This window comes from Lampris incognitus, chromosome 6, assembly GCF_029633865.1.
Source record: "Lampris incognitus isolate fLamInc1 chromosome 6, fLamInc1.hap2, whole genome shotgun sequence".
Classification (NCBI taxonomy): Eukaryota; Metazoa; Chordata; class Actinopteri; order Lampriformes; family Lampridae; genus Lampris; species Lampris incognitus.
In genome coordinates, this window is record NC_079216.1 from 49,635,890 (window position 1) to 49,659,683 (window position 23,794).

Genomic DNA, 23,794 nt, shown 5'->3' on the forward strand with positions numbered 1-23,794 from the left:
ACTAAGCCATCTCAATTTTAAGAAAAAATGTAGTCTTATAATACAATGTAAAATGCTTTTCATTGCATTCAAATGCTTTTCATGTTTTTTGGATACTTGTTTGATTGCTTAAACTTCATGGGGTACATTTTAATCCCTTTGGAGTTTATACACTATAAACTCACAGCAGTCGACCTGTAACCGGGGGCGATATTATGAACCCTACATAGCCCTCGCCAAAATCCCGTACCCTGTCCCAAATCTCGCGAACGGACGCCGGATTTCCGCTGCGTTGCTAAGGAAACAATCAACTATCAACTCGGCGCGAAGCAAAGCTAACGTTAGCTACCTTCAATTTTGTAATTTTGTATTTTTCGCAATTTTGGACAGCTGGCTGCTTTTGTAATTTTGGACTGCTGGCTGTCAACAACAGAACGGAGGTAAGTAACGTTAGTTGTCTGAACATGAACATATATCTAATAAATAGACTTTCTCACATTTAAGAAAGCTGATCAGTAAGTTGTTACCTGTGTATAAATGTAAAAGTCATATTACTACAATATAGGAGCTCGTTTTGTTTGTAGTCATGATAAGGGGTGAAGTATCCTATGCTCAAACGTGGAGCAAGCAAAGGTTGAGTTAAAAACGTTAATGTTGATTGTGGATAACTTAGACAGGTTAAATTGTGGGTGTACAGCGTTTCCTTGATGAGCGCTAACCCCATAACAACATATTTTCGCGTTGCTACGGTGGCGCACACGTGACAAAGCCAGAAACGGGATTTTGGCGAGGCCTATGTAGGGTTCATAATATCGCTAACCGGGGGGGGGGGGGGGGTGTGAGATGGGTAGTAGGGCCGACGGAAACATTGGCAACATCTCAGTTCCGGGTAGGGGTTATTTTCATGTAACCCTGGACATCGGCCGTTGCTGCCACGATTGCCGCGTTTATGATATTTAAAGCTGTCTTGAATCAGGTTTTCTTGCTCAAGCCATCAGATGAGTATCGGCATTTAGAAATCATGCGCAGCCGTAATGAAACGTGTAAGTCCGTTGTTGTGAGAGCTAATATTCTATTGAATTAACCGGCTTTGAGGACGTTAACTCGCCAGATAACATTGTTTAGCTGACACCGTTGCCAGAAAACGTTGTTTCTTGAGGTAATCTACATTAAATAACGTTTCGTTAACCTAAACTTATTTGTGGTTATTTTAATGTAGCTTTTAACTCTAGTCATGCATGCTAGCCACGGTTTGACTCTTTAAACTCGGGTCACACTGGAAATCGTGACGTGTAATTATAACTCGAGTTCTCCCTCATCGCTGCTGCAACGGAGGTCGAAAATAACGGCTTTTCCCAAGAGTCGTGGACTAAATGTTTAGTCGCTGTTAAAAATGAGTAGGTAAGCCATGATGTTGATTTTTAATTCAGCCTCTACTCTGAACTTCATCTACGCTTCAGGTCGACGGTTTTTTTGTCAGACACACGATCGCGCCCCTAGTGGCGCTTGATGGTATGCACAAAAGTCAGGTTTCGTTTATTTCGAACATGCAAAAATAACAAAATAAAATACACAGGCAGGAATGCAAGAACAAATGGAAATAATAGTGAACATATTTTGCAAACTCTGCAACAACACAAGTAATAACTAGACTGTGTTCGAAAAGGACGTAGGATGAAGTAAAGAACTTTTCTGGTCCTACCCCTTTCTTATACTTTATCAATCAATCAAAACAAAACAAAGCTTTCAAGACAAAACAAAAGTGTAAAATAAAGAAAAGAAATGCAAATGCATAGAGATCAAAGTAAACAAAACAATACAAGTCAAACAAGGCACCTTACACGTCATGTGTCATGTCACATTATTCCAATCCACCTCTTTGTTCATCCATCCTATATCTATTCAATATGTTGTTTTTAAAGAGTTGTTTAAACTTACTTATTGATGTACACATCTTCATGTCTTTTGTACAGTTGTTCCATAGATTGACTGTGGAACAACTGTATAACCTAAGGAGCTGTATTCACAAGGAGTGTGCACAGAAGATGGGAGTGTGGGATTTATTTTTAAATAAGTAAAAAGCAGCACATTTAAAAATGACTGGTAAATGGACGACTCAGAGATAAGAGCCTCTTTCAGTTCACGCTGACGATGAAAATCGATTCAGCTGCGTGGTACCGTAATATGGAAAATCAAGAATGCTGAAATAATAGATGAATACACGAATCACGTTAGAAATACCTTAGTTGATGATGTAAAGACATCCTACACAAGCAGGGAAAGAGACAGGAGACATTGTCATGTCATGTGTAAATAAATGCTATCTGTAAATCTTACAGACTGAAGCTGTATGTGTGAACAGGGAAAATCACCTCCGGTGCCGGAAAAATCATTCCGACAATGTTACAGAATGTATGTTTGAAATCGGCCTATCGGTGTGATAATCGTTGAAAGTAAAATTTCCAATGGGTGGATTGAATAGCAAAAACTCTTCTGGGAAGCAGCGGCTCCACCTGCTAATCCACTCTATTCTCTTCTATGTAGATATGATGAGAACTAAGCATCAGTGTGCCAGTCATACCCGGCTCCAGGACCAAATCTCTACCAAAACGTTCATGTCCAGCAGGAAGTGTAGGTCAAACTATAATATACTGCTATATTTGATTTAATTCGACATGCCCTACTTAAAGGGTCACAAGGAAAGGTAATTATTTTTCAGTTTATTTTCAGTGTTAGAATCAAAGACACTCTTGTACACACATTTCTGTGCTCCCACCCAGGTTCCTATTATGATATAGTTTTATTTTCGGGGGTTATTTTGGGCCCCAAAATCATTAAGAGGTGCATTTTTGGTCATGGTGTGTTGAGACACAAGTTTTTCTTCATTTTCACATAAAGTTTCAGCAATTATTTTTCGGAAACGGCAATCTCTACAGTTGCTAGATTAAAAAATAATAACCAAGAATGGTGTTTTTTTAAAGTGAAATTTAAAGTCTTTGTCTCCTACTTCTGGTAAGAGTAATAAAAATAATTTGCACTTAAATGGACACGTTAGTGATGAACTGCTGCCTTGTACAGGCTTTTTACCGTGGTAAAATGACTATTTGTGTAAATTGTAGATTTTATAATAGGATGAGAAGAGTTATACAATTAAGCCGGCAGTTTAAAATCCTAAATTACATACATATCATGAAATAATTATTAAATAATACACTTACAGTACATGTATTACTATTCGTATTAACTATAATAATTATTACCGCTATTATTGTCATTATCATTATTACTTTTCTTTTAATTTGGTGTTTCAGGATCTCTCCACTAGATGGCGCTCATTACTCCATTTTTACTTTCCCGGCGCCATGTTTGGAAGATGACGTCTTCGGGGGGGGGGCTTAGACACGGAAGTGCCATAGACTCCAATATAACTGCTGTAAAAGTTTATAACTGCTATAAAAATTCTGTTTCAAGGATAATGTTGAATAAAATGTCATAGAGATCACAATTTCCGAGCCCATATAAAAAGACTTCGAATGCGTTTAGCCGTCGCAGTTTTCATGATATAAAAGGAATGAAGGCGAATAGCTGCTCTGCTGACTGACTTTCACTCACCTTTTTTTTCTTTTCTTTAATTTTCTCCCCAATTGTATCCGGCCAATTACCCCACTCTTCCGAGCTGCCCCGGTCTCTGCCGATCCGGGGAGGGCTGCAGACTACCACATGCCTCCTCCGTTACATGTGGAGTCGTCAGCCGCTTCTTTCCCCCTGACAGGAGTTTCGCCAGGTGGTCGTAGCGTGTGGGAGGATCACGCTATCCCCCCTCCCCCACACATTTTAAACCTTCAGCTGATACCCTTAGCTAGAGCAACTTTCCTATATTGGATGAAGGATGTTACACATTTGCAAATCTGGGTATGCATTTGTGCATCTTGGCACGCATTAAGTTAAGTTTAACTTTAACACAAGTTAAAACATAGGTACTTGAGAATGGAAATAACACAAACTTTACTCTCTCATGTTAGACACTGCTCAGGCTCGATTTGTAGAAATTGTTATTCTTGAGCACTGACAAAGTTGTATTACACAAGTACGCTATGAAGATGTCCTGCTCTTCATCAGAGACGAGCTTGTTATTTGGTTGTTATACCATATTGATTATGCCTTGGGAACAATAATGTTTGTGAGAATCAATTCTTGAGCAGACTAAGTTACTTAATTTAACTGTCCTTAAAGCCATTAATGTCGAGGTACACAGAACCGACTGATCGTAAAACAGAAGAGAAATTCATGTTTGCCTCTTCAAAAGCATTCAGGATTATGCAAGGTTTACAACCACCCATTTGGTTAGTAAATTGAAAAACTCCCCAATTTTAATAATAAAAAAAGGCCACTTACATTTAGTCTAAAATTTTACTCTTAACTTTTATCATGAAAACAGTGTTCTGGCTTAATCAGCAGCCAGAAAAGAAGAGGCTGTTGGATCTGTATACAGTTATAGTGCAATTTTGTCAGATGACATTGCTAAGCAGAACACCACAAGGAGGAAGACGGTGTAGACGTCTGTTGTAACAGGAAATTTTATCTGTGCTCCAAGAAAATGCCAGTTTGTAGAAGTCAAAGCAGCTTGTGTCACTTGAATGGTCACGTCTCACTTACAATGCAGAACCACTCCAAGCATTTGTATAAATACTGAGATAGTGTGACTCAGAAGGGAAGGGTGGAAAAAAAACCATTTCACTGAGTCATAATTGTTTGATGACGTATGAGGTATTACAGCAGGTATTAATCATGATAAGAGTACAGCAGCTACTAATATCTAGTTGCCTAATTATTCCAGGCTGACCTTTAAATCAAGATGTTGCTCTATTTTGAAGAGTAAATGATTTGGTTGACCATATAAAGTTAGTTGCCTGGATATTACTTATGCCTTGCTTGGTAGGAGAAACTCGTAAAAATTGCAAGATGTCGGTGTCACCACTGTTACTGTTGTTGTTATGGTAGATAAGGTGTCAAAGTACAGATGAAGGTAAACAAACTGGAGGGTAAGCATTGACTCAGTCCCTCCTTCCTGCATGTACACCTCTCTCAACCATGTAAGTCCAGCTATGATACACACATGACTTGCTGTCAGTCAAGTGTGCACTTGTCTTGCACACATTTAGCCATGTGCATGAGTCAAGTCAGGGAGCTATAGTTAGTCTAGTACATTGGTAGTAAGTAATCATGTCAGTGACATTGGGAGGCAACATTATTGTGACTGGGGCAAACAGAGGAATTGGCCTGGAGCTGATAAGACAGTTGGTCGAACATGCCGAAGAAATTCACATCTTTGCCTGCTGTAGGGAGCCCGAAGGAGCTCGAGCAAAGGTAAGACTCTGAATTCCTCTGGCACACATGGTAACTGGTTTAACAGCAACAATACAAACAGAGGAAAACATCACTTAATTTATCTCACTCTGGCAAACATTGGTTATGGTTGCACCCACATGAATTCATATACAAGTCAGAAACTGTTGGACTTGCTGGTATAGTTAAACAAAAACACAACATTACAAAATTTATAAACTCCAAAAGTATCTACACATGTGCAGAAGGGACCAAGGAAAACTATGTTTAGTGATATTAGATGATTTGTAAGTTAGCAATGGAGTAAAGGATTTGTCTTTTAAAAAGTATGTAAACAAAACCTAAAATGTTCCTTACTAGAAAAAAATGCAGATAGTGACTGCTATATGGCATTCACATGGCATGTTGCACTGCATAGAAATTTATCAAGCCAAACACTGATGATGACGAATCTGTAAAACAACACAGACAGGTAATACAAAACAAATAACTGGTTATAACCTAGCTTGTAAAGAATACAAAAGGCGATTATAACATTTGTCATGGTCTAGGACAGCCAGAAGGAGCTGCTGCAAATGCAAAACCGCCCATCTTATCTTTGCTTCATCAGCAGTAGTTGCAGTACATGTGTGCAATTACAGCTCATGTTATTAGAGAATACACTGATGAGCCAAAACATTATGACCACTCACCGGTGAACTGGACAACGTTGCCCATCTCCAAACAAGGGCACATGTCAAGATGTGGATAGATTACATGGTAAGCAAACAATCAGTTCTCATAGCCAACATGTTGGATGCAGGAGAAATGAACAGGAGTAAAGACCTGAGCAACTTCGACTAGGGCGCCCAAGGCCCATCGACGCACGGGGACAACAAAGGCTATCCTGTCTGGTCAGAACCAACAGAAGGTCTACTGTGTCACAGGGCAGAGAAAATTGTAATGATGGTTAGGGGAGAAATGTGTCACAACACACAGTGCATCGAACCCTGCTGTCATATGGCGGTGCATAGCTGCAGACCAGTCAGAGTGCTCATGATGATCCCTGTCCACTGTCGAACGTGCCTACAAGGGAAACACGGACGTTGGAACTTGACCTTTGAGCAGTAGAAGAAGGTTGCTTGGTTCGATGAGTCCTGTTTTCTTTTAGATTACATGGATGGCCATTGTGACAGTTTGACTTTCTGTGTTCTCTTTTTTTATTATTTTGTTAGGGGTGCTAGCCAGGTCTCTCGCCTGGCATTTCAGATTGGTCAGTCAGGTTTTGTTTCATTTGTAGATTTTTTTTATGTTTTAAGTTAAACCTCACAAAAGGACGCACACCAATCAAAATGTGCACCCTACATATCAAATGACCATATTCAGGAACCCAACAAGAACAACACAACACAAAATAGTGCAAAACAAAATATTCATATAAGACTTTCACAAAAACTACCAAAATCCCAAAGTCCACAAAACAAAAATAATCCAACTCAAAATTCCACTAATTAAGTTCAGTTCAGTTCGTGAAGATAAAGTTCAGTTCAGTTTGTAAATAGCAACCTCCGCCCCCCCCCCCAAAAAAAACTTCAAGTAATAATAAATAGTTTTTGTACTCACAGAGTAAGTCAGTCAGTCAGTCCCATCCAGTCAGTCTGAGAATCAAATCCTGGATTTGCTGCTGGGTTGTGGGTGAATGACCGGCTTCTGTAAAACAACTAAGCAAGAGTGGGTATGACATGATCTGGGAGAATGTGGGGTATTGTTGATTGTAAAACCGCAGTCAGTGGTGGATGAATGAATGGTTCGCGAGAGATTAAACGACCTCACTGTATGTTTATCGCACAATTAAGTGTTTGCTCCGTCTGATACTCTTCTGCTCACCTGCTCTCCCACTCGCCTCAAAACTGACTGACAGATAAAAACAATGGAGTCAAACTGAGGCGTGAACCAGGAATGAATCAGTGGGTAGATGGTGAAAATAGATGTTTCTGGCGGTGAATACAGGTGGTGAAATCTTGTGATGAAATCAAAGGTTGTCACATTCCTTTCCGCCTGAGAGAAGCATGAACTTAGGAATGATTTTTACATATTTACTTCACATGCTGATATTTTTGTTTTCTATTTAATAACATCTGGAAATTGGATGGATTGATGGCTATCTTCCTCCATACCTGAGGCAGGGAATCCAGGGAAATCTTTCTCGTCGCTTTCCTTTTTAAAGATTTCGAGGATCTGTCAACGCTTTTCCCCGTCCATCTCCTCAGCTGTGGAATAGCATGGTTTGAGTTTGGCCACATTAACAACACGGAGGACTTCCCCAGTGACTTTTAGGATCACCTCAAAGATTAGAGGGTACGACTTTCTGGTAACATTAAATGGACTCTTCCAGTGTGGTGCAAGTTTGGTCGAAGAGCCTTTATCAGCTTTTGAGCAAGAGTGCATACAGATCCAGACACTATCTTTGACTGAAAAATTTCCATCTCTCCTCCCTTTGTCATAGATCTGTTTTTAGCTTCGTTTTGCTTTTTCCAGGTTGCCACTTACACATTTCTTGAATTCTGCGATCCGATTAGCTGTAGCATATTCAGGTGTGTCAGGATCAGATAACTGGGGACTTGGCTCAGCTTCCAGATAAGTAGTTGTCCCAGTTCTTGTGTTTTTCCTCCACATATGAAGCAATCATGGCTTTCACATTCCAGTTAATCCTCTCTGTCAGGTTTGTTTGAGGGTGGTAGGGCGAGGTCCTCTTCTGCTTGAGGTTTCACCACCTGAAGGTTTCCTGAAGGACAGACGACTCAAACTGGGAACCCTGGTCTGAGAGGATGAATGTTGGCACACCCCAGTGAGTCAAAATCTCCCTTGTTAGAATCTGGGATACTGTCTCTGCTGTTGCTTTGTGAAGGGGAAGCATTTCAACCCATCTTGTGTAATTGTCCACAAAGACAATCATGTAGAGGTTGCATCTGGAGCTTCAAGGAAAGGGTCCCATGAGGTCAACTCCTAGCATTTCCCAAGGTCTATATACCACAGTTTGTTGAAGTTTCCTAAGAGGTTTCTGGGTCTGAGGTTTGTAGAGCTGGAAGATTTGGCAACATCACACGTTCTCTCAAATCCATGCTCATCTTAGGCCAATACACAAGGGCTTGCAATCTTTTGTATATTTTGTATCTCCCAAGATGGCCAGATAAAGGATATCTTCCTTGAGATAAGACATGACAACACTACTTAAAAGACTTAGATGGTGTAGTGCAAGTGAAATGTTTGTGGCTGCAGTAGTCAGTACCTTTCAGGCTCTTCTAAGACATCTCATTCATAAATGTATTTGCCTGCTCAATGACTCTGATAATGTAATCATCAAGGGTTTAAGTAATATAAGATTCAGTGCCACATGCTACCAATCCTGGCAGTGGGGCCACTGGTATAGCTGCCTTCTTATAAGACACTGACTTGTTCCATTTATATTATTTTATTGTGTTTACTCTTTGTATTTTCTGGGGTTTGTCCTTTACCCATTTGTCTTTGTCTGCTATGGACCCTGAGTCTGCAATAAAGTTTTGAATTGAATTGAAAAAGGATCATCACAATGATGGTAAAGAAGCTGTTGGCAGAGTAAAGAAAGAATGTATACCTGGTAATGGGTTTTGTGAGGTAATTGCACCACTCTGTATACTTTGTCTTTCAAAATGGTGAACTTGCCAATAGGATTTTCAATCACTTTTCCTGTTTCCATAATTTTATCATACAGGCTATGGATAGAATCCTCCTGCTGGGCTTTCCAAATGTCATCATCTGTAACTTAGAGATTTTTAGAGGTGTCCCTCTTGGAGCGTAGCACAGCAGCACAAGTGGCAGCTTGGTGTTGGGAGTCATCCACTGGAGCACTTGACAGAGCATTGGGCATTGTATTGTACTTATCTTTACAGTATTCTAGTGTAAAGGAGAACTCTTGGAGGTGGCGTGCCCACCAGATCAGTCGAGTGCTGGGCTTTGGGGTTTTGAAAACCCAGAAAAGAGGCATCTGGGTAACATAGCAATTTATTCCATTGCCTACCAACACTGGGTTTGCCGAATCGAATCCCCGTTACCTCCGGCTGGGTCGGGCGTCCCTACAGACGCAATTGGCCATGTCTGCGGGTGGGAAGCCGGTTGTGAGTATGTGTCATGGTCGCCGCACTAGCACCTCCTCTGGTCAGTCGGGGCACCTGTTCATTGGGAGGGGAAACTGGGGGGAATAGCGTGATCCTCCCAGTGCTACGTCCCCCTGGTGAAACTCCTCACTGTCAAGTGAAAAGAAGCAGCTGGCGACACTACATGTATTGGAGGAGGCATGTGGCGGTCTGCAGCCCTCCCCAGATCAGTAGAGGGGGTGGAGCAGCTCCTGGGATGGCTCGGAAGAGTGGAGTAATTGGCCGGGTACAATTGGGGAGAAAAAGGGGGAATAATCCAAAAAAAAAGAAAACTCAGACAAGAGATGAATGGTCCATCACCACTGTAAAATGTCTGCCTTCCATGTAATACCTCAATTTCTCCAGGACCCAGACGACAATGAGACATTCTTGCTGTTGTTGAGTAATTCTGCCCTGCCTGATTCAAAGTACAGCTGATGAAGGCAATAACCTACTCTGCACCCAGCCCAGTCTGTTGAGCCAAGATGGCCCCCAAGCCAACATCACTGGCACTGATGTGAACGATGAATGGGAGGTTGAAGTCAGGATGACGCAGGATTGATGGAGAAATCAGATGTTGTTTGAGGGCCTCAAATGTTACCTGACATGAAGTCCAAATGAGCTTGGTTCCTTCCGTTTAAGGGGGTTGAGCGGTTCAGCCAGCTGAGAGAATCAGGGCATGAAGCAATGACACCATCCAATCATCCCAAGAAACCTTTGCAGTTCTTTGACGTTCTGAGGTACAGGGAAGTCCTGTGCCGCCTTTGTCTTCTCAGCATTGACTTCTACTCCAGCAGAGGAAACAACATGGCCCAAAACCTTCAGTGAGGTTTGGAAGAACTGGCTCATTTTCATGTTTACATTAATGTTAGCCTCTCGTAAGTTGTCAAGAACTGCTTGTATGTCATAGCTGTGATGTTCGAATGTATCAGAATAGATGATGTAATTCACATACACAAAACAGCTTTCCCCCTGTACATCCCCAAGGACTAGCTCAGTCAGCTGTTGGAAGGTAGCTGGGGCATTCTTAAGTCTGAGTAGCATTACCTTGAACTGGTATAGGCCAAAGGGACAGATGAAGGCAGTTTTTTTCTTGGCTGTCTTTATCCATTTGGACTTGTCAGCAGCCACTATTGAGGTCCAAGGTAGTAAATACCACAGCTCCAGCCAACAATTCCAATATTTCCTTGATGTTTGGTAAGGGATAGGCATCTGTGTGGGTAGATGCATTCACTTTCTTAGAGTCCACGCAGAACCTTGGTTTTGGATCATGTTTTTTTTAGGCAGCAAGCCAACTGGAACAGCATATGGAGAGATAGATGGCTCTATGACGTCTTTTTCTAACATTTCATCTCTTTGATTATCTGAAACATGAATGGTGACACACAATAGGGCTTCTGTTTGATGGGTACTTCTTAGGTGAGGAAAGTTGTGTGTGTGAGAACACTAGTGAATCCCAGTGTTGTGCAGACATCTGAGTTTTCCTGTAGTTGACACAATAACCAACTTCTCCCAAATTCATCCAGTTGAACGTTGCATCCACAGGAGCTACAGCAGAAAAGAAGACAAGCTGTGGTGGAAAATCAGTATTTGGCCTTGCCGCAGATTCTCTCAAGAACTGATACTGGCGCTTCTTGTTTGATGTCTCCTCAACCTCACCACAGCTTGTCACCATCAACCGCACCATTTTTCTCTCCTGCCTTGACTCTTCCCTCAATATCACCGGTACTGCCCTCTCCTGGCTGAAGTCATATCTCATAAACAGACAACAGTTCATCAGCCTCAACAACTGCACCTCCATCACCGCTCCTCTGTCCCAAGGTGTCCCCAAGGGTTCAGTGCTTGGTCCTCTCCTGTTCAACCTTTACATGTTCCCCTTGGCAACATCAGACGTTGTCGTGGTCCCCACTTCCACTGTTATGCCAATGACGTTCATCTCTATGTTTCTGCTAAATCTATCACCACTACAACTTACTCCAGCCTGACCAATTGCCTCACTGAAATCAAATCATGGATGTAAACCAACTTTCTCAAACTAAATTGTGATAAATTTGACATGATCATCATCAGTCCCAAATCCCTTACCCAAACCACCTACAACTTACTGTCAATAATGCCACTCTGTCCCCCTCCCCACACATCCACAACCTTGGAATAATTTTTGACAGCAACCTCTCCTTTGAACACCATGTCAATCAAATCACTAAAACTGCTTTTTCTTCCTAAAAAACATAGTTCGTCTCCACCCATCACTGTCTTTCTCTGCTGCTGCTGAAACCTTGGTCCATGCATTCATCACATCCAGAATTTATTACTACCACTACTTCTTCTTCATCTTCATCTTCTTCCTCTTCTGGCTTGTTCCCTGTTTCTCAGAGGTCACCACAGCGGATTTTACAGTTTCCATCGGTACTCTGTGAGGGCACAGCACCAATGGTGGCCATGGAGCCTCGACCGATCCGGTATGGTCTTGTCAGTCCGTATAATGATTTGGCAAAATTTTATTCTGGATGCCCTTCCTAACACAACCACTAACCCTATGGATGGGAGCACAGGTAAAGCGCTGGATGCCATCCCAGTATTCATGAACTTGTGCCCATGCCTGTTGCCTGCACATCCAGAATTTACTACTGCAACATAATTCCCTATGGCTCACCTTCCAAAGTCCTAAACAAACACCAGTACTTCTAGAACTCTGCTGCCCGCCTGCTCACCCACTTCTGCTTCTGTGAATACATCACCCCTGTCCTCCAGAACCTTCACTGGCTCCCTGTCCCACAACAGACCCAATTCAAAGTCCTTCTCCTCACAAACAAAGCCCTCCATAACAAGGCCCCCTTCTACCTCACTGGCCTGCTCCGCTACCATACTCCTCCCCGCAGCCTTCGCTCCTCTGATGTCAACTCCATCTCCACCACACAGGACCAAGCACCAAACCTGGGGTGACAGAGCCTTCTGCATAGCTACCCCCTCCCTCTGGAACTCTCTCCCCAAACACATCAGAGACTACCGATCTGTCCACATTCAAATCATTAATCAAAACTCACCTTTTCAGAATTGCTTTTAAGTTGTGATTAATGTTGTGTTTTGTGCTTTTGGTGTGTTGTTTTTATGTTTATTTTTACAAAGCACCTTTGAGTATTTTGAAAAGTGCCGTTTAAATAAAATGTATTATTATTTTTTCATTATTAGGCAGGTGGTCATAATGATTTGGCTCACCAGTGTAACTAGAGATGGGGGTTCTTCATTGGCACAGGTTTATTAAGAACAGTTTGACATACGTGAGGTATACTGTATCAGGGAACACCTGTGAAGCCTATCGCAGCATGCATTGGGATGATGTGAGACACCCTAAACAGGTTTCCAGTCCATCACTGGGCCCTCAGACAAATAAACCACCCCAATTTATACATTTACAGCATTTTAGAGTCTCCAGTTCACCTTTCATACATGCTTTTTAGACTGTGTGTGGATATCCACACACAGTCTGAAGCCCCACACAAACTGATTGTCATTGAACTCTTGTTGCAAGGCAACAATACAGCCATCCTGTTTATTCAAATAAAACTAAAGCAACTGCAGACTTGGTATAATCTTATATTGCATTTTTAGTGATAACACAAAAACCTAAGTTTACTGAAAGTGATTTTAGTCTCTTAGCCCCTTGCTGCTCAGATCTCTTGAGCCACAGTCTGTTCTGTTCTACTTCCTCCTTGGACATAGGTTAGAAATACATGTGGTATAGATACAATCTGTCCTTGATTTTCAATCAGTGTGCTTTTCCCCCTTGGCTCTAGTGTGGTCGGGTTACATTATATTAGATTATATCCGTTGTTTGCTTAGTAAGAAAGTGCACTATGTGGAATTCCTGTTTTGAGTGCTGAGAGGGGTGTCAACAAGCACACTTGGGAAAGCACACAGGAGCAGGAAGCACACAGGAATGCCTTCAAGGCAAGCTCTGCGTTTTACTTAATTCATGGTAAATTGCGTGTTGAAGCCCTATGTGTTTGGTCATGTGTCATGAGTACTTCAATTTTCTGTCATTATGAGCAATCAGAAACAGACCTACGTGCAACTTTGTTCTCAAGACAAACAATTCAAATAGAGATGTGACTCAGTAGGCTCATTCGGTACAGTAATAAATGGTTAAATTTACTTAATTGACACCACCATGTTCAAATATCTATTTCAAAGATCTATTCCTATCCGCAGATATATATAAGATTATTTTTGAAGATCGGTAGTGATGAAAATTCAGTGGCAGGGTATGTTGTGCTTGGGACCAGTTGTTTTCATTTCAGAATATCCACCATAGTGCTTTTATAGTGCTGTTCCTTCCTGCCAAAGAACACGATCCAGGGTGTACTGAGATTTTCTACTTAAGCCCATTTTCAATACCGCCCTTAGCAGCTCTCCCCAGTTACCCCGGACTTAAAGAAATATTTGCCACTACCGCACTTACAGTATTGAACAAGCAAAAATAAGAGCACGAAGAAAATTAGATAGCTGGCCTGTGCAAAAAGACAGTGCTAGCAGCAAGCGTGACTTGAGCATTTTGTGCTGAAAAAAAGTAAAGCTGGAATATATTACAGAAAGATAAGGCAAGATGCACTTCCATGCACAGCTTTGCAAATTTGGTGTCATGTCCATACTACAGAAGGCCTTTCCTATTCCCAACAAAGTAAACTATACAAAGTCCAACACTGAATCATTTTAATTGTGATTCATTTTATACAACAATGTTCAAACTTAAGTTATTGGTGAATGCTGAGAAACAAACGTTAAAAATCAAGACCATCCCAGATGATCAGCAAGAGATTTTTGCACATGGTTCATATTGATAGTCCGCCTGAAATGTGGCATGTGTGTGTGTGTGTGTGTGTGTGTGTGTGTGTGTGTGTGTGCATGAACAAATATAAGAGTAAAAGTACTACTAAGGTTCGTTTATGCATAAACCACGAATGCCCAAGTAAAAGAAAATGTTATTGCTCCAGAGAAAATAAGATTTCTCTTTCTGTCATTCCCTTAATTTCTTTTAATCATCCCGTGTTTCTCATTCTACCTTCTCCCCACTTTCTCTGTTCCCATCAGGCCCTGGGAGAACTGGCAGATCAGCACTCCGAACAGATCACCATAGTCAAACTAGGTAAACTTGAAAACATTTAAGACATTGTTATATTTCTCTAGATATTACAATAGGCACCACAATCGCAGCAGGGCACTGAATTCATATCCCCTCTCTTTTTGCTAGTTAGATGAAGAATTTACAATACACAACACATAAAATCATGTTTGTCAAGGTTGTAACAGTCAACTTTGTTTTCTCTATTCATGCTGTTCTCCATTGTGCAGAATGGACCAAAAGTCCAGATGGAGTGGCACATGTCACTAAGGTTTCTCTGTCTCCTATTTGAATACACAAAACTTGCTGCACTGGCAAATGTTGGACACAAAACACAATGTACAAGAACTTAATGTTACCAGCCAGGTATAATGGTGGTCGTGGTACAGGTCTTGCACCCTAGGTCACATACAAAATGTGTAATTTGCATCTGGGTAGTGTAGCGGTCTATTCCGTTGCATACCAATGCAGGGGATCGCCGGTTCGAATCCTTGTGTTACCTCCGGCTTGGTTGGGCATCCCTACAGACACGACTGGCCGTGTCTGCAGGTGGGAAGTCAGAAGTGGGTGTGTGTTCTGGTCACTGCACTAGCGCCTCCTCTGGTCGGTTGGGGCGCCTGTTCGGGGGGGAGGGGGAACAGCATGATCCTCCCACGTGCTACACCCCCCAGGCGAAACCCTTCATCGTCAGGGGAAAACATGGCCGGATTAATCCACCAGGGGGCCCCGGGGGCACGCACGTCCACCCCCCACCCCCCACGCCGTCAGATAGGCTACACAAATACTAAACATTGTTAAATGTAAAACTAATGCAAATACCCAACACGGGAGTCGACGCTATGCCAGTCGGATTCGGATGGCGACTAAAGTACAACACAATTTGGAATCACAAAACAAACGGATGAGAATAGCAGCTCACAGCGTCATAAACATACTGCGAAGCCTTCTTCCCACTTACCAACAGGAAATAATTGTTTCAGAACAAAAAAAAATTTTTTTTTAGAGAAATATGGGCATATCTCAGTAAAACTGTTTAATAATTTTTCAGTATAGGCATTCTATCTAGTACATTTGTTTAACTACACACAATGAATTTGATCATAAGCATCAAGTTTGCGCTATGTCAGACTTTGTTGCACTCTCAACGCTACAATGTAAACATGAGTTACATGTTGCACTCTTAATTGCTACAATGCAAACATAAGGCGCGAACTCTTCAAACCGGCATTGTGATATATTTAGAAACCACCCCCAACATATTTAGTACGTTTATATTTGTAATATCTATGGCTCTGCTTCAAACGAGTCCCTAACAACCGAAAAAGGCTTCCGCTTCGACTCCAGGTTTCTTATACTGTCTATGTCACAGACTGTCAAAGTATGATGTTATGGTGATACTACACAAAGTTAAGTCACTCATATTACATTTCAATCATTTAGCTGACGCTTTTATCCAAAGCGACTTACAATAAGTACATGTAACGTAAGAAATCAGAAGAACTACTAGTCAGAGGTCATAAGTGCATCTTCTCTCTAAACAAGCATCTAAGAGCAAAACCAGTGCTAAAATAAAAGCGCAAGAAAGATTTATTTTTTTAATGAGTGAATATAGTAAGTGCTAAGAGCAAGTAGCAGCTCTTGAAGAGGTGAGTTTTCAACCTGCGCCGAAAGATGGGCAGCGACTCCACTGACGTCAGTGGGGAGTTCATTCCACCACTGTGGGGCCAGGACAGAAGAGAGCCATGACCGGGTCGATCGGCAGCAGGGGCCTCTGAGCGACGGGGCAACCAGATGTCTCGAGGCAGCAGAGCGAAGTGGTCGGGCGGGGGGTGTAGGGCTTAACCATGGCCTGGAGATAGGAAGGAGCTGTTCCTTTCACCGCCCTGTAGGCTAGCACCAGAGTCTTAAACTTGATGCGAGAAGCTACTGGGAGCCAGTGTAGAGACATGAGAAGGGGAGTTGTGTGGGAGAACTTAGGGCGGTTGAACACCAGACGAGCTGCAGCTTTCTGAACAAGCTCCAGAGGTCTGATGGCCGATGCCAGGGCGCCAGCAAGGAGGGAGTTGCCGTAGTCCAGCCAGAAGATGACCAGAGCCTGGATGAGCACCTATGCCGTCTCGTCGGTGAGGAATGGGCGAATCCTCCAGATGTTATAGAGGAGAAATCTGCAGGAGCGAGCAACCGATGCAATGTTTGCCGCAAACGACAGTTGGTCGTCCAGGATCACACCCAGATTCCTCGCAGTCCGAGTTGGCGTCACCACGGTGCTGTCAATGGTGATGGCTAGGTCTCGGTGCGGGCAACCTTTCCCTGGGAGGAACATCAGCTCTGTCTTGTCCAGATTGAGCTTCAGGTGGTGTGTCGCCATCCACTCCAAGATGTCAGTCAAGCACGCAGCAATGCGTGTCTCTACTTGCATGTCAGAGGGAGGAAAGGACAAGATCAGCTGGGTGTCATCGGCATAACAATGGTAAGAGAAGTCATGCGAGCGAATAACAGAACGCAGGGATGTTGTGTACAGGGAGAAAAGGAGAGGACCCAGAACCGAACCCTGTGGAACGCCTGTAGTCAGTCTGCGAGGATCCGACTCAGATCCCCTCCATGTCACCTGGTGGGAGCGACCCATCGGGTAGGATGCAAACATTGAGAGTGCAGAGACTGCGACACCCAGCCCCTTGAGGGTAGAGAGGAGGTTCACTGTGTCGAATGCAGCTGACAGGTCCAGGACTATCAGGACAGAGGAGCGAGAGATTGCTCTCCCAGAGTGCAGTGATTCTGTCACTGCAAGGAGGGCCGTCTCTGTCGAGTGACCCACCTTGAACCCAGACTGGTTGGGGTCCAGGAGGTTGTTCTGGTGGCAGTACAAAGAAAGTTGGTTAAAGACAGCACGTTCGAGAGTTTTGGCTAGAAAGGGAAACCGGTCTACAGTTTGATGTCAGAGGGGTTAAGTGATGATTTCTTGAGAAGGGGGGGGGGTGACTTGAGCAATCTTGAAGGCAGGTGGAAAGCATCCTGCCTGGAGGGAGGTGTTGATGAGGTGGGTTAGAAAGGGAAGGAGTTCAGGTGCTATAGACTGAAGAGGGTAGGGGACCGGGTGAAGGGAGCATGTGGTCGGGTGACTGGATGTGATGAGGTTGAAGACCTCGTCAGGGGAGAGGTGAGGGAGGGTGTGCTAGTGCAAGGAGCACTAACCGGGTGGTGAGAAGAGGAGGATCTGATGTCGTTTACCTTCTTGTCAAAGAAGTTAGCAAAGTCATCTGGGAGAAGGGAGGAAGTAGGTTGAAGAAGTGTAGGGAAGGTTTCATAGAGTTTCTTAGGATTAGAGGATAGGATTTTAGAGCAATAAAAGGCAGCTTTAGCAGCAGAAAGGGAGGAGGAAGAGAAGTGGAAAGAAGAGATTAGACGTTGAGAAGGTCCTCTGGGAGTTTACCTTTTCTCCATTTACGCTCTGCCACTCTTATAGGCTCCGTCTGTTAGTACGTACTGAGTCGGACAGCCAAGGGGCAGGTGGAGTTGAGCATGCAGGCCTGAAGGTGAGGGGACAGAGATTGTCCAGAGAAGAGGATCAGTAGCCGTGTCAGGGGGTAGGACAGAGAAAGGTTCAGGTGTAGGGAGGATAAAGGTAACAGAGGAAAAAAGATCAGTGGTGGAGAGAGAACGGGTAGGTAGGGGGAGGGGCGAGAGTAGGACATGAAATAGTGGTCAGAGCTAGAGGGGAGTAACAGAGATTGAAAATAGGACAGTGTCTAGTAAAGATAAGGTCCAGCTGGTTGCCGGCCTTGTGGGTAAGAGGAGAGGGTGAGAGGTGAAGGTCAAAGGAAAAGAGGAAAGAGAGAAGAGGATCTAGCTTGTCAGTGTGGATATTGAAGTCCCCGAGAAGGATAAGTGCAGAGTCAACAGGGAAGTATGAGACAAGCGTGTCAAGCTCCTCCAGAAACTCACCAAGGGGGCCTGGTGGGTGGTACACAACCACAATGGTGAGTTTGACTGGACAAGAAACAATAACAGCATGACATTCAAAAGAGGGCGGAGAAAACAAGAGTGTATTTCCATTTTGGGGAGATTAGCAGGCCAGTTCCAACACCTCGCCTCCCAGCTCTGGGAGTGTTAGAAAAAGATTACACATTCTGACAGAGCTGCGGGTGTGGTAGTGTTTTCTGGTATGATCCAGGTCTCAGTTAGAGCAAGAAAATTAAGGGAGAGCAAGGATGCGTAGCCTGAGATAAACTCAGCTTTCAGCACCGCAGACTGGCAATTCCAGAGCCCTCTTGCACCACTTGCTCAACATGAGTAGAGAAAGTGGGATAGATGAGATTGGTAGGGTCACAGCACCTAGGAATGACCCAACGTCTATGCCAGCCCCGGGAAGAGAAAAGGACAGGAATGCGAAGGAAACACACCGTCTATACTAGGTACACAAAATACAGACGACTGACCGGATCTAAAAAGAGCAGCCCTTGCTTGACGAAATCTTGGCTTGAAAAAGTCGCACTTGCCTTTTGTTCACTCTAGCCTTCGTTCAGCATAGACCTGTTTGCCCTCAGATTGTTTGCCTGATGGTTGGAAGTAGCAGCAGTGATTTAAAAAACACTGATTGTTAATTGTCTGCCAGGAGTGCAGGTCACACCCTGGCCACTTAACACCCAATTGGCCAAAGAGATAAACTGAAACTAGGCTTATTGCCCAGAAACTGTTCACTTATGTGAAACTCTATCAAACCTCACACAAAAATATTAAAACTGCAAACAGCAAGTTACCAATGAATATATTTATAAGCTAAAAGGATAACTAAGTCAAAACAGATAGGCAACAAGAAATATTTAAGGACACACTAGGTGAAAAGCAGCTACAGCTAGAATAAGACAGCTACAGCTAGAATAAGATCCCACTAGGAACCAGCAACAGATCTGTAGAGAAAAGGACTAATACTCAAGCAGCTGGAATAAGACTAATAGCAACTTGTTAAGCAAGAAAGATGATACTTACTCTACTCTAGATGAACCAGCAATTCAGAATCACTCCGGAAGTTAAAATGCACACTGGACTGAAACTGAACCAGGTCAGACTTATAAATCCCTGTGATGTTCTGGTCACTCCGGCCACTTAACACCCAATCGGCCAAAGAGGTAAACTGAAACTAGGCCTATTACTCAGAAACTGGTCATTTATGTAAAACTCTATCAAACCTCACACAAAACTATTAAAACTGCAAACAAGAGTTACCAAGGAATATATTTATAAGCTAAAAGGACAACTAATTCAAAACAGCTAGACAACAAGAAATATTTAAGGACACACTAGGTGAAAAACAGCTACAGCTAGAACAAGATCCCACTAGTTCCCACTAGGAACCAGCAGCAAATGTATAGAGAATAGGACTAATACGCAAGCAGTTGTAATAAGACTAATAGCAACTTGTTAAGCAAGAAAGAAAGATTATACTTACTCTACTTTAGATGAACCAGCAATTCAGAATCACTCCATATAATGTGAATTGCTTGAGTCCGATTATTTTAGGTCACTTGCATCAGTGGAGAAATCAGTAGAGACTGTAGCTTGGGGCCCCGCATGAATATAGACTTTATAGCTTGGGGCCCTGCATCAGTAGAGACTGTAGCTTGGGGCCCCCACATCAATAGAGACTAGCTTGGGCCCTGCATCGTGACGCAGGGTTGGAGCAAATGTCCCTTGTAAGGTATGATTGTGGATCCCTACTTTACCGTGAACATAATACCCCTGACCATTTGGGGCCCCCCGTGGTCCGGGGCTCTGGGGCACTTGCCCGGCATGCCCGGTTCGTAATCCAGCCTTGGGTGAAAAGAAGCGGCTGGTGACTCCACATGTATTGAAAGAGGCATGTGGTAGTCTGCAACCCTCCCCAGATCGGCAGAGGGGTTGGAGCAACGACTGGGATGGCTCAGAAGAGTGGGGTAATTGGCCAAGTACAATTGGGGAGAAAAAAGGGGGGGTGTAATTTACACATCCATGAGCTGTTTTTTCATTTTGCTTTTTCTTAATTATTATTATTATTATAAAGCATATATTGTTATAAGATTAGCATGATCTTACCTGCTCATCTACTATTTAATGGCTGCCTTTTTTGGACGTTAAGTAACAGTATTAGAAGCATTTAAACAAACTAGACATGACGTGAGCATTTATTCAGGCTTTTGGTAAATTCAAGTACATATGTTTATCAATTTCCCTACGCAAGATGACGGGTAAGATGAACTTCCATGCATAGCTTTGCAAATTTGGCATTGTGTCCAAATAACCACATCCAGAGTCAAAGGAAAACGATATTTCAAAACAAGCAAAGAGGCAAATACAGTTAAGAATCTCATCTTCTCATCTCATCATCAGCCGCTTCTCCGGCATTGGGTCGTGGTAGCAGCAAGCTAAGTAGGGCACTCCAGATGTCCCTCTCCCAGCAACGCCCTCCAGCTCCTCCTGGGGGATCCCAAGGCATTCCCAGGCCAGATTAGATATGTAGTCCATCCAGTGAGTTCTGGGTCTACCCCAAGTTCCCCTCCCAGTTAGATGTGCCCGGAAAACCTCCAAAGGAAGGCGCCCAGGAGGTGTTCTAATCAGATGCCCGAACCACCTCAATTGGCTCCTTTCGATGTGAAGGAGCAGCGGCTTTACTCCAAGCTCCCTCCGGATGTCCGAGCTCCTCACCCTATCTCTAAGGCTGAGCCCAGACACCCTACGGAGGAAACTCATTTCAGCCGCTTGTATCCGCGATCTCACCCTTTCAGTCACTACCCAAAGCTCATGACCATAGCTGAGGACTTGGAACAAAGATTGACTGGTAAATTGAGAGCTTTGCCTTCCAGCTCAGCTCCCTCTTCACCACAACGGTCTGGTACAACGTCCGCATTACTGCTGATGCTGCACCAATCTGCCTGTAAATCTCCTGCTCCATCCTACCGTCACTCGTGAACAAGACCCCAAGATACTTGAACTCCTTCACTTGAGGCAACAACTCATTCCCAACCCGGAGGGAGCAATCCACCATTTTCCGGTAGAGAACCATGGCCTCAGACTTGGAGGTGCTGACTCTCATCCCGGCCATTTCACACTTAGCCGCAAACTGCCCAGTGTGTGATGGAGGTCGCATTCTGATGAAGCCAGCAAATCCAAATCATCTGTAAAGAGCAGAGATGCAAATCTGAGGTTCCCAAATCGGACACACTCCTCACCTTGGCTGCACCTTGAGATCCTGTCCATGAATATCACAAACAGAATTGGAAACAAGGGACAACCTTGGCGGAGTCCAACACCTACCGAAAATGTGTTTGACTTTGTGCTGAGAATGCAGACACAGCTCTCACTTTGGTTATACAAGGACCGGATGGCTTGTACACAGTTAAGGATAAAAGTTCAAAATGTCAAAATAAAAGTAAAAACAAGTTAAGTTAATAATTGTGCTGTACTGGCATGCCAAGAGATTAGGGTTCCTGCCCTTCAATAATTTAGTTCCTATATGTCTATTTTCAGACTTGAATGCAGCCATGTTGCTTCTTTCCCTTGTTAAAACCTTCATCCTGCTGTCTGACCACTGCTCTTCTGCTTATATGCTTTGCTCAGGAATCACATTGGGTAATTGTAGTGGCTTGGTAATCCACATAACCATCAACATCAGAAAACCCAGCTCCCATCAGCTTTGTTTGTCTAGCCCATATATTCAAGGTAATCCGTTATTATGATAACAAGCAAGACAGACAACCAAGAATTTGTATAAAATGCCTGAATCCTCAGACTTGTAGGACAGAGCACTAAGTAAAATAAAAAAGCAGTACCTATTCTATACTTCTTTCAAAAATTGTTAAGTCAAGTCAATTTTATTTGTATAGCCCAATATCACAAATTACAAATTTGCCTCAAGGGGCTTTACAGCAACACAATATCCTGTACTTAGACCCTCACATCGGATAAGGAACAACTCCCGAAAAAAAAAAACCCTTTAACAGGGGCAAGAAACCTCAGGGAGAGCAACAAAGGAGGAATCTCTCTCCCAAGACGGACAACGTGCAATGGATGTTGTGTTTACACAATTTACAGAATACAACATTGAAAGAGGATAAGACAATTATAATGGAATTATAAAATTTATGAAGAAGATGATGCGCAGGATGCCAAGCAGTGTCCATACGCCACTGAAACAGCTCAGGACCCAAGCCACATGAACAGCATCACCATATAAAAGAAAGAAAAAGAAAACCCAGAATAACAAAAATTATATGGATTTATAAAATATATATAAAAAGAAAATGTGTTGAGGGGAATGCCAAGCAGCATCCAGGTGGCGAGCACCATCACCATGGACACCTGAGAGGAGGATCGACTGCATGTGCACACAAGGGAGACTCACATGACACCATTCACACACAGAAAAAGAGAAAGGAGAAGACATCATTCAGAGAGAGAAAAAGACATGTGGGAGTCGAGAACAGTTTACAATAGTCATTAGTCACAATCAATTAAGTCATCAATTAGTCATAATCTATACACTATAATCTTGTCAGCAGAACAGTGGGTGGTGAATTCATTGAGACAGAAACCGACCTGCCATGCAGCACAGGTTGTGAAGCACTTAACCTAAAGGCAATTAATTGTAAGCTAAGGCAAAAAGATGAGTTTGAAGTTAAAGGACTCAACAGACTCTGATTGTCTGATGGCAGCAGGCAGATTATTCCACAAGAACGGGGCCTGATAGGAAAAGGCCCTGCCACCAGCTGACTTCTTTTTAACTTTGGGTACCATCAGGACCCCTGTATTTTGAGAGCGAAGAGCTTGAGATGGAATGTATGGTTTAAGGAGATCAGACAAGTAAGATGGAGCAAGCCCATTTAGGATTCTATAAGTCAGCAGAAGCACCTTGTATTCTGATCTAACATGGATAGGAAGCCAATGAAGGGAGGCAAGAATTGGTGTAATGTGGTCAAAATTCCTAGATTTATTTAGGATTCTAGCAGCAGCATTCCCGAACCATCTGAAGACTTGTAGTACTAGCATGTGGCAGACCTGAAAACAGAACATTACAGTAATCAAGACTGGATGAAACAAATGCATGTATTAGAGTCTCTACGTCAGCCATGGAGAGAAAAGACCCAATTTTAGCTATGTTACATAAATGAAAAAAGGCAGTCTTGGGGATTTTTTAATATGCTTATCGAAGGAAAGGCTGGGATCA

General features: G+C 43.0%; 1 protein-coding gene across 1 annotated transcript in view; it reads left to right on the top strand.

The window, feature by feature from the left end:
* The first annotated feature begins 5,092 nt into the window (after positions 1 to 5,092).
* The window catches only part of zgc:158868 (uncharacterized protein LOC791147 homolog), a 61,919-nt gene continuing 43,217 nt past the window's right edge, over positions 5,093 to 23,794 (top strand). The window contains exons 1-2 of the mRNA XM_056282522.1: positions 5,093 to 5,346; positions 14,568 to 14,622. Coding sequence (XP_056138497.1) covers positions 5,203 to 5,346; positions 14,568 to 14,622 — 199 coding nt within the window. The 5' untranslated portion in view covers positions 5,093 to 5,202. The remainder of the gene's footprint in view (positions 5,347 to 14,567; positions 14,623 to 23,794) is intronic.